Genomic DNA, 12,108 nt, shown 5'->3' with positions numbered 1-12,108 from the left:
ATGGTATCACTGTAATATTATTCTAAAGTCTTAGAGTGTCTCTGGTAGTGCTCATGAATGAGTTTATAGTGAATTTATCGTTATTTATAGTACTTTTTTTTTTAACCTCCTGTGGCATCACTACAATATTTGCATAATATCATTACAGGGGCGTATAGGGATATTATAGTTTTGCTGTGATGTTTGCATAGCATTCTTTATCAGGAAAATGTGTCCTAGGATTACTATAGTTCTTTCTCAAAGGGGCCTATAGCTGCTGAACCATAGGTGGTTAGTTTGCAAAAGGCTTAGTCTGAACTCAGCTTAGACGCCTGTGATTTCCACAGTTTGAATGGGGACCGTGTGAACTGCTGCCGTTCAGGCTGAGGGTGGCGCACCAAGCCAAAGGATTGTGTTGGGGAGCCGCGGAGGTCACCACGGGTCAGAGCGCAGCGCCTGACAACACACAACACACCGCGGCAGATAGGGCTTGGTGTCCCGAATTAGACTGACGTCAGGCAAAAGGAACTATAACTTATATAACTTTATAGGAATATTATAGTGACATAGGAAGCAATATAATGATTTTGAATTAGGGATTGTACTTGGAATAAAAAAACTGTGATGTGTGTGTGTGTGTGTGGGGGGGGGGGGGGGGGGGGGGGGGACTTTATGCATTACTTTATGCATTACATCAAGGTTCCTGCATCCTAGGTTCTTTACATTGTTATACTAAGCACTTGTCTTAGACCATCAATCAAAAGCTTCTCAGTCGAACCAGAAATGCAGGAGTAGGCTACAAAACTAAACAATGCACAAGGCTAATAAGGCTAATAGACTTATAGAAAAATCTACAGACTCTTTCAGTAGAGGCTAATATTCCTGTTAATTTTTCTTTGGTACAAACCCAAAGCCATGATGAAACTCTTCAGTTAGACACTGTAAAATATATTGATTCATACTCGTCTTGAAACTATTTTTTCCACAATATAACACACTTTTAAGGGCAAGCAAGTAGCCTAGTCAACAGTGTATGGTGGTAGTGGTTTTACGTTTTACGTTGACACATATCTCACTATATCTGTTCAATGATTTTAAAGCATTAGTACCTTTTACAGATTTTAATAACTGTCATATAAATAAATTTGCTTCTTCGGACTACATGTAGCCTATAAATAGCGGAGGATCCTTTTAAATGAAAAAAATATATATATAAATAAGCAAGTGATCCACTAATAGACTCAAAAATGTCAATGTGCAGCAATATGTAGGCTAATAAAGGGTGAATCAAAAATGCAAAAAAGTTAAAAGATCCTATCCTAATTATTTCAACCAAGTACCCGTACTGTCTCTGGAGCCTCTGGTAGACAGCAGGCCTGCTGTAAAACGAAATGGTTCACCGAAGAAACGTTCTTCAAAAAATATGCAGGATCCCCCAAAAAATCACTATATTATTCCCATAATATTCCTATATGGGCTCTTAGTGTGTCCGTGGTACTCAATAGTTGTCCTCTATAAGTTAAACCATATTGGTATTTCTCCTATGACATCACTATAATATTACCACCGGGACTTATAGTTATGCTGATATTAGAAAACTGCTTTAGAGTTCAGAATTCAAATCATCTATGTTGGCAAATGCTTTAGTGATGAAGCTTTTCATTCCATAGGTCTCAAAACAACGGTCATCAGGTTGAGTGTCCAGCAGTGGCTGCTCATGTTATGAAAACCTCCACATACATCAGTGACAAGAAATGCAAACATGGTAAATGCAATCAAAAAGTTCACCCTAACATGAGCAACATTTACATGCAAAATGGCTGCTGAATGCATAGTTACTCATTTGATAAGCCATTACCAGCCATTACAAATAGCCTATGTAAATACGAGCAGCCACTGCAGGATTGTTTTTTTTTAAATAATTATTATAAACCTCTTTAAAGCAACTAGACCTAAAGGTTGAATATGAGCAGTTTTGGATCATGGCATCTCAAAGGTCATAGAGGTTTCTCTTAAGAACCCCCTGTTTTCATAGTGTAGTAAAATATATGGAAACGCATTGAACAATAGCTCTCCAAATCTAACCCAAATGTTCTAGTCAGTTGGGCCTATGGTTATAATAAAAACCAGTAAACATTCATTTAGTAAAACAACATATCATTGTCAGACCATGTTTTAACAAAAACGTTATTTGAAATTTGAACGTGGAAATACGGTTTTCACATCAAAGTAGCCCATAATAATAATGATGAAGAATCTTGACGCATCATTTGGCTTTATTTACTGACGCAATAGTTGGCGTTTACAGCATGCATCAGCACAAAATTGCAATATAAAGTTTAATGAAAAGCGACAGCAGACGGGTCTCTCTATATTTCAAAGGACAAATACATAAAAAAGTGTTAAAACTGCACAGTCAAGTAATTGGATTTTATGCCCCCGTCCCGCTCGCTCGCGCTTTTCTCTCCATGGTGCTATAAAAACTCTCCAAACGCTTCAGATGTCTTGTGAGCCTTTCTTTTTCAATCTCCGCTGCTTTTTATTCTTCGACACTGCTCACAGGATCAAATATATCAAAACACGGTGAAACTTTCAAGATTAAAACGTTCTCAATGAAAAAAAGCATCGGAGCAAACTGTTTTGGCGCATGAGACCCGTTTGAATCTGTGAGAAGGAGCGCACACAATAAACCTGTTGTTAACCTTGCTGTGAAAATATGTTTGAAGAAAACAGCCAATTGTTGTATGAAATGTATTCAAGTATAAAATAATGCCCTTTGTTGGGGGAAAAAAACTTGAGCAATGTGAGGGTACAAAAGTCCCCTGTGGCATTTACTAGCACCCTTTGTGCAGTTTGCGCTTTGGCGTCTCCACTTGGCGCATTACCCAGGCCCCTTTAAACGCGATTGTTTCTTTCTTTCTAATGACATTTACCGGATCAAAACATGCTGTTAATTCGATCAGAAAGCTTCACCCTTCATAACAATGGCAGTATAATTTCTCCCAAAGTTTGTTAAGTTGACCGAAATTAGGCAAATGAATAGGGGTCTCCAGGCTACCCATCTTGCAGGTGACGGGGAATAATGCGCGTTCACACCAGCTGCATTCTTCTTTATTTCTCCCTTTCTTTCACAGCATTATTAAAATTTAGGCCAATGAAACTATTCATTCGACTGAATAGACATTTTCTTATAGGATAATAGGATACAAATTGAGCCTCTCCAAAGAGTCTCCAGTGGTGGGTAACCCTCGTGTGCCAGAGGCTGCTGGAGACGCTGGCCTTGACGCAGACGACGCTCGTGTGCCAGGGCTAATCACACACCTGCCGAGGAGTCCAACAAAATAAAGAATGTAAACAAAAAGCTTGCCATCTCTCATAAAAGATGGACGTGTCACCAAGTCGTGTGAGAAACGCCGAGAACAAACGGGGGGACTCCGTCTCCAAAAGATCTCCCCTGAACTTGGCGGAACAGCCTATTAAAGGCTTACTTAATTACTCTAATGACACTGGACAGGCCTTAAAACTCGGACTGGGCTTGGATGAGAGTTAAGATCGCTTGCTGGGATTTGTAAACAGGCGATCGTGTGAGAAACGCGAGTTGGAAGAAAGAGGGCTTCTTTTTTCGCCGGCTTTGTTTTCAGTGCGCACAGTGCGCCCCACCGGATCAGGCGAACCCAACGCTCAGTTCTTATTTCCCGCCTGGGTTGTTACTATGCAAATAATATTCCGAAAGTAATCACGTGTCTTTTGAACAGCCACGTGGATTAACAAAGCAGGTTTGCCCCCCTGCTAGCCCATGGCTTTAGATTTTTACTATTTCTTTAACTGATCCTAAATGCACACATTTACCCAAAGCATGGCTCTAATCCCATGGAATAATTTACACCATGAATGCCAGAGTCCCTTGGATGATCCCTTTATAAGGACCAGCTTTCCCCTCAAATCTCAGTCTGCCTCATCTCCTTCCAGAGCAACACATCCCTCGAACTCCCAGCTAAACTGATTTTATAAGAAGTTTATCAGCAATTCGTCGATGGCATCTAAAATGAAGGATCGGAAGGTATGCGCTCCCCGTGCGCTCTGCATTATGAGGACTGAAATATTTTGGCAACAAGGCATTTTTGAACACTTTTGAGTTGCTTATTGGAATTGTGTACTTCAGTATTTATACCAAACTATTGTTTAACTACTACTTGGAGGATATTTTATGCTAGTAAAGGGGAAATCCATCAGGCACCACGCCTGTGCCGCGCGTCCTGGGTAACTACGGCGCGCTACTTCTGTAAAACAGCACATCTGAAACTTAATAATATTTGGCAACAAAAATCTCATTAACAACGTTAACGTAACAGTTACGTTATGCTAAAAATGGCTAAAAGATGACTTCATCATTTCCACGGAGCGTCAGAATAATCGGAACTGTCCGGAGCGCGGACAGTTTCCACCTGCGCTGTGCGCTCTGGTGCTCCGCAGCGCGCAGCGCACAGCGCTCACCAACTACAATGCGTCTCATCCAGTTTCCAAAGTATTTCGTCCTTGCATATGTTTTATTTTACCTTGCGCAGCTATATGGTTAATGAACTAACTGTAAGTTGTATTTACTTTTGCATTTGCACGTCCTCATGCGGCCTCTCTCTCTCTCTCGCTCTTTTTTCTTACAGAGAACTCCCATCTCCCACAAAGTCATCGAGAAACGAAGACGGGACCGTATTAATCGCTGCCTGAACGAACTAGGGAAAACAGTACCCATGGCACTCGCTAAACAGGTATTGTGATAGCACAATTTAATATTTGTATTAGTAGTTTATTATTTATTAGGCTATATATTTGTTAACATGATATTAGATTAGATACATTACGGTGTACAGTTATGGTATTTTTCAATGTCTGTGGTCGTGGTTATTATATGCAGTAAAACATATATTTTTTTAATACTAGAACTCTGGAAAACTCGAGAAGGCTGAAATCTTGGAGATGACAGTTCAGTACCTGCGAGCGCTCCACTCAGCAGATTTCCCCCGCGGGAGAGAAAAAGGCAAGTAACCTTTACGCATCGCAACACACTGCGTGGGGGAGTTCTTTTAACCAACTATGTCATTTTTTCTGTAAAATTGACTGGAAATTATTCAGCATAATTAGTGTTTTACTCCAACTTTTTAAGAAACTTGAACTTCTGTAGCCTATATTACATTTTGCTGCAAGTCCAACTTTACGCAAGGGAAGAAACCAGACCGCGTCACACTGAGGCACTTGTCTATAATGTAATATGATGACATGGTTAGTAATGGCTCGTTGTTTTGATTCATTCTAGGTGAGCTGCTGGCTGAGTTCGCAAACTATTTCCACTACGGATACCACGAGTGCATGAAGAACCTGGTCCACTACCTCACCACAGAGGACAGGGCTGAAACCAAAGACATCAAGTACGCACGGATCCTCGCCTTCTTACAGTCCAAGTCCCGAGTGGTCACCGATCCCGTGTTCGGCTCTGTGGGCTCAATGCCAGAACCGGCGGAGTACCTCGGCCAGCTGCACTCATCCCCGGAACACCAAAGTCACAGTCCCGCCGACTCCGTCTACCAGCAGAGTCCGCCGGGCCACTTCTCCTGGCACAGTTCAGCCCGCAGCCCGACCATCACCTATCCCACAGTGCCTCTCTCCGCGCCCACGCAACAGCACGGCGGATACTTGTCGCCGGTGCAGGGACTCGATCACCACTATTTCAACTTCATTGGTCACACACATGCGAACGCGTTTAGTTTGCACAGTGCGCAACATGCCATGTAAATACTTCCACCATGTTTTGTTGTTGTTTTTATTTATATATTGTATGTGAATGATGAAAATAGATACAGGTTGTGAATGGAATAAATATTTCTGACGAAAATTCATTTTGTTTGTCATGATTAACACTTATGTTTAATGTGAACAACAGCAGAACAAGCTTGAATTCCTAAAACACCAAAATTACAAGCAACCAAAAGTGCAAGGGTCAGGGCCTTGGTGACCTTACAATATTCCTGTGACTAAACAGCCATCATTCAAGAACAAAGTGCTTGGAAAAGAAATAAAAATAACAGCTGAAAAGAGAGAAATAATATTTTGAGCAATGAGAGAGAGGGGATATGATTCTTGAAAAGATGTGGAAAGTGTTCTGCCTGCAGTACACACAAGATGAGGTCTGACTGTTGCCTTTCATATTCTCTAATGTAGCCTAATATGCATCAATGGCATTAAGCATTGATCTCCAAATAGGTAAACAACAATATTTTGTCAAAAATAGGAAAAAAAAGTTACAAATTTGGACTTAAAATGTGATAAGTTGCATTTGATGATGGCATGGGCAGTTTGCAAAAGATGTGTCTAAAACGCATCTCACTGAAGACTAGGCTATGTTAACACTGAGGATGCCAAAGACTGATATCTGCACTGATACTGACAAAACAAAGATGGTATAGCATAAGTAACTTATTTGTCTAAACAATAATTAGTTTGCATTTATGCCATATGAAAAAATAATCAAACTTGCAGAGGAGAAATTACAGCAAATTATTGAGTCACTAGTAATTCAGTGATTTTGTCATATACTTTATTGCTGAATACAAAGACTGAGCCTGAGAGAAAGAAAACAAGTTACTGAATCATGCACGTCTTTTCTTTGTAGATATATTGCCATAAAATGAAAAAAAGAACATTGTCTAGTTTTCCGTTATCTTTCAATCTTTCATGGAGCAGTGGGCTCACTTGGGCGAGGCAGCCTGAGCTCAAGCTTCAATAAAAGCTTCAGGAGGCTCACTATATTGTTGGGTACTTCCACCTATATTTAAATAGAATGCAAATAACACAATGCTTTCCAGTCTCATCCACGGAAAGGGTCTTTTTAGGCAAGGGTTAATCTCTGTTTTGGGGAAGCAGCGTGTTCCAGGGGGCAGCCATGAGCGCTGTCTCCCAGAGGGGCCACCCCTCTCCTGACTTAAACAAACCTGCACTTAAACAGCCCATTGATTCACCCTTCACTCCCCCTGGCTTCAAGTTAAAACTATCACTTCATTCAAGATAACATGACATTTGATGTTCTTAATTAGGAAAAATAAGTGAATAAAGGCTTTCAATCATGTAGGACTTATAGAATCAGCTGATATGTTTTGATAGTGATAGAAGCAAAACTAATTGTGGTGTTTCTCATATTTTTGGATGAAGGGAGTTACATGTCTCAGGATTTCAAAGGGTTACAGATGAGAATTTCGAGGGGAAAATTGAGTAGGAAAAAAAAAAGTCATCCACTCTACACTTTTGCCAAGTGTTAACATTTCCATATATTTAGGCAAATGAGGTCGACTATTCATCACTATGGACAGGATTAAAGAGGGCGGGTCTGCAGGGAAGAGAGCCACCCTGGTTAAAAGTTGGACCTTATTTACATACAATTTGACCATCTCAACCATGGCACCCACAGCCGATGGAGCAGCATCATTATCATTACATGCAAAAAAAGGACTTACTTTTACTTTTTTGACTTCTACTTTTACCTGTACTGTAAAACTGACTTACTTTTACCCCCTTGCTCTCTCGCTTTCTGAAATAAGTTTGACAATCCTTTCAGTGGACCTCATGCCATATTGGGACAAGCTTCTTGTGGTATAGGGGCCTTTTGCGTCCCACAGAAAAAGAAGCCACTTTGATCAAGAGAGAACTGTTTTTGCCAGGCTTGTGTCTGCTATATGCAGCCACTGTGTCTCAATAACTGCACTAATCTCCTTCCCGCAGCCCCTGTCCCCTCTCTCTTCCTTTAAGTAAGTTGTATAGTTTTGGGTTCTATGGAAGCACCAAAAAGAGAGGTGTAAAAAAAAAAGAAAGGGTGGTAAAAAAAAAAAAAGAAAGGGTGAAACTCCTTGTTTTTTAAAGAAAACCAAGGAGCCCTATTGTGGTGCATCTGAAAGGGAAACAATCTGTGGGTCCTTGGGCTTCATCCTTGAGTGATTGCGAAGAAAAATAATCAACACCATGAAATCAAAGTTTCTCTCTGAGAGAAATGCACAAAAAAACTGTTTCTCCAAGGCTTCCTATAGAACCAAAATTAGAAACATTATAAGAATCTTCTTCCTCAAGTTAGGTCACTGTACCTGGACATAGTATCCGAACACACACACACACACACATTGAGGTGTCTTGCAGGTGTCCTTTGTGTGCATGTGTGTATGTATGGACAGATAGATAGATGGATGGGAGAATCGTTTATGGATGGATGGATAGATGATGGATGCATGGATAAAGCCACATTAATCGCCTGGATGGTTGGATAAACCCACATTAACCAGCCCCTGACCAAAAGACGGGCAACAAGAGAGCCAAAGAAAGAAATGAAAGACAGTGCCCATGCAGATGGAAAAGTGACAATACGATAAAAGAGAAAGGCTTTGAAGGAATACTTGGATCCCTACAGCCCCAATATTGGTTTAAATCCTGACTCTAAACAGAAAGTTTAGCAGAGAAAAAAGACTCATGTTCAGCCAGATGAGAAAGATTTAGCCGCAGCACATCGCATGAATAATAATAAATTGAGCAAGAGAAAAAAGGACTCCAAACCATTTATTGTCATGTAAACTGAGCCTCAATGGCAAAGCTTCAGTTTGAGAATGTTTATCTTTCGCATTAATATCACACACTGAACATTAACAATCCACTCTTTCAAAAATCAGCCTTTACTGGAATGTCAAAGGAAAACATAATCACACTCGGAATTCATAGTTTTAACCTCGGTGAGCATGAAGCTTTGTAAATTTAAATGGAAAAAAATAAAGTTTATGCACTTTTAAAAAATATATAATTTTACTTATGACTGCTATTTCTGGTATTGTGTTTAGCAATACATGTACCCACTTCAATTTTGAAAATATCATTTTTGTTTTATACAATATAAACTAATCCTGTATTGATTTATTATGGCTCCATAAGGAAAAGCAAGGAAAATAAATATATTGACAATGAATGCAACTTGAATTAGTGCTTGTATAAAAGTATTGCTTATATAAAAAGTTATGCAAACACAAGAATTATGTTTATTTTTTTGTAAAATAAATCGTTTTCTTTCATATTTTGGGGCAGGTTTAATGTTTAGTGTGAAATACAGGAAGGATTCACAGTATCACTTCAAGTGTATGAATTATAATGGGAATGCTGATAGGATGTTGAAAAACTATTTCAGTAAAACGATTCCATCAGTGAAGGAAAAATATTTCCAACATGTTAAATGCTTTTTTCATCATAATGTTAGGTATATTAATATTCCTTTGTCAGTACATGATAGTAAAACTTGTGGTACATGATGTGATGTTTTCTCTCATGTGGACGAACACCGCCTCCCACTCTCATGAATCACACAGATAGCGTAATGTGTGTGTGTGTGTGTGTGTGTGTGTGTGTGATTGTATACATATAAACAGCCTAAAGAAGGACACAAGACGAGGCCCGGTACTTGCTTATCCCCTTTATGCCGTTTGGAAGTTCCTGCTCTGATCTTCCCGCCCTTAACCATGCAGCACCAAAGTCAGGCAGACGGTTAGCTAAGCTTCTGAGAGTACAACAGCAAATCTTGCTCCCTTTCTCCATGGGTGTTTGTGTGTGTGTGTGTGTGTGTGTGTGTGTGTGTGTGTGTGCACGCATGTATGTGTTTGTGTGTGTGTGTTTGGGGGTGGGGGGGAGTCGGGGGTACAGTCGTTGGGGAAACACATGAGCTTGGGAGCGAAGCCAAAGAAGTACACAAGCTGTGAGAAATCCAACAGTCAGTCCTGGTTGGTAATCAAAGTGCTCCAATGGCATCGGATCTCCGCCGGCTCACCTCAGGATGGTTGTCTGATCTACAGCATGAAAAGACAGAGACAGGGAGCGAGAAAAGGGGGTGGGGGTGTCGGGGGGAGGGAGAGAGAGAAGCAGAGAGCGAGAGAAGCAGAGAGAGACGGAGTAAGAAAAGGGGGGAAAAGGGATGGAGATCATTCCCACAACAGATACCACTATCTCACAGGGTTTAAAGGGCCCCCTCTCTGTATACCCTCTCCACAGCCCCCCCTCCCCCCCCCCCCTCCCCCTCCCCCTCCCTCCCTTCACCAATAATGCCAAAACTTGGCAGCCAACCCAGCGCATGAGCAACAGTTTCCCATCAGAGAGAGGCAGCCATCCTACTGCCTTGGCACCGGCGATGTCTGAAGAATGACGGGCACTGTAAGAAGAGAGCAGACATGAATGGAAGTCTGTAAGAAATGTTAAAGGCAACAAACAAACCATATCAATGCCTTTTCACTGTCTGGGAATGATTCTTTGTGGGAGCACACCACTGCAGTGACACGGCTCATGGTGTTCAGAGGTGAAAATGCTTTGAAGAATATTATCTGCTGACAAATGTGTGACAAGTGTTTTGCTGTGATACGCATAGAGAAAATAGAAAATGATGTTCTGTTGAGAGTAATACAGAAAAGACAAGATGATTCATGATAATTTGTTGGATAGATTTATTTCTACTATGCAAAGGCTATAAATTGATGTTAGGTCAAGCATATCAGCTATGAAGTTTGACTACTAAATTGTTGTACTGGGATTCGCATAGTCCCCCCCGCCCCCTGCCAGGGGATGAGGGCTTTACCTTTTTGCAGTTGGCACGGCCCACTATGTGCTCACCAGCAATCCAACCCCAATGCCACCAGATTATGCAAATCCATGGAGATGTCCTATTCAACACTACCTCTATTTAGAGCAGCGACCACGATATTTGAGCCAAAAATGAATAGAGCGATAAAAGAGGCAGTGTTATAGAGGAGGGAAAGCAGAGGAGGGTCAAAGACATCTCAGATATAAATGAAAAAATAATGAATACTGTACAGAACGTCCCACTGTGGCCCTTCTTTTCAATCACGCCCCGTCTCTATCTTGTTCTTTGCCTTTTTCTGTTGTTTTATAAAGTTTTACTTGTACAGTAGCCTATGGCCGCTGCCGCTCTCCTTTCGGCAGAGACAATCTGAGAAACGTGGAGCCAGAGAGCATGGGAACACCCCAACAAGCGTGCAGTGCGCCATAGAAAAGAGCTGCCGACTCTCGCAAAGTTGGAGAAACAAAAAAAACACAAAAACAAAATTGCTCTAGAACTCTTTGTTATTCATGGGAAAAAAGAGCAAGCTTGTTAACTTGCACAATTAAGGCATCATTTGCCAAGAGAAAGTGCAGTTCTCTGTTTGCCATTGTTTTTGGGGACAAAAGGTTGAAAAAGCGAGTGTTAGATCGGTCCTGTGTGCATCGTGAGGGTGGATTTGGTTATGTTGTGTGCCACAACAAGGGACACTTTTGTCACAAGCACAGACAGTGTGACATCGGAAAGTGCTCAAGATAAATCAGGTAATTTTGCATGGTAGTTAGACAAAGAGCACTATACATTCCAGTTCCTGTGTGTATTTATAAAGGAGTATGCATCAAGGGGAGGAAAATATAATACCATGTGAGTAATTTCACGAGACGTTTCCAATAGAATGGCATAATTTATGATTTAAGGCCTTTTTGTTAGAGCCTAATAGCATTAAGTTTGACAACATCAATAAATTATTCATATTTTAGGGAATGTTAAATTGAAAGAACTCCAAGAGTGATATTTCCCCAACATTACTCCCATTCCCCATTAAAACAATCAAGTACACAAATACAAGAAACAAAAATGCACAGTAATAATGAATGCAAGCAGTTTTCACTCTCCTGAAAGTAAAAAAAATAAAACTCTTAGTGTGAATTTTTTATGGTAACACAGGAATGTGTCTGATTATATAGTCAGTCCAATCTCAATGGTCCTTACATTTTGATAATTGGAGGAAACACTTACTGGAGTGCTTTAAGCATTTCTTTAACTTTACACAGAGTAAAAGACAGGACATTTTACATGGAATTACATTTAATGACTACTACTGGTAAAGCACAGTTTGAGGTCATATTTCTAAAAAATCTCTACACTGAAAACTAGAACTGTATTCTGTGTAGAAAATGGAAACAACTCAACTAGCCTGTTAAATTGTAACCTGCTCTCTGTTCTCTCAACATTTCACTACTTTTTTTTTCTGCATCACACGATTAACTCTTTCTCCTGTATTCTGCAAG

At 40.4% G+C, this 12,108-nt stretch overlaps 1 protein-coding gene across 1 annotated transcript; it reads left to right on the top strand.

Annotated features, from left to right (window-relative positions):
- The first annotated feature begins 4,012 nt into the window (after window positions 1–4,012).
- On the top strand, window positions 4,013–5,766 carry helt (helt bHLH transcription factor). Its single transcript, XM_071895723.1, has 4 exons — window positions 4,013–4,039; window positions 4,641–4,745; window positions 4,918–5,014; window positions 5,291–5,766. Exons 1-4 carry the CDS (start codon window positions 4,013–4,015, stop codon window positions 5,764–5,766), a joined length of 705 nt encoding a protein of 234 aa, XP_071751824.1.
- The last annotated feature ends 6,342 nt before the right edge of the window (window positions 5,767–12,108 follow it).

The sequence above is a fragment of the Centroberyx gerrardi genome, chromosome 3 (assembly GCF_048128805.1).
Source record: "Centroberyx gerrardi isolate f3 chromosome 3, fCenGer3.hap1.cur.20231027, whole genome shotgun sequence".
Classification (NCBI taxonomy): Eukaryota; Metazoa; Chordata; class Actinopteri; order Beryciformes; family Berycidae; genus Centroberyx; species Centroberyx gerrardi.
Note: the sequence above shows the minus strand (reverse complement) of the source record. Positions and strands in the feature narration are given on the sequence as shown.

Bases quoted from the DNA above. Each gene is read 5' to 3' on its own strand.
- helt (XM_071895723.1), top strand. From the start codon at position 4,013: ATGGCATCTAAAATGAAGGATCGGAAG. The intron at 4,746-4,917 runs GTATTGTGATAG...TTTTAATACTAG, and splicing joins CCATGGCACTCGCTAAACAG to AACTCTGGAAAACTCGAGAA. The intron at 5,015-5,290 runs GCAAGTAACCTT...GATTCATTCTAG, and splicing joins CCCCCGCGGGAGAGAAAAAG to GTGAGCTGCTGGCTGAGTTC.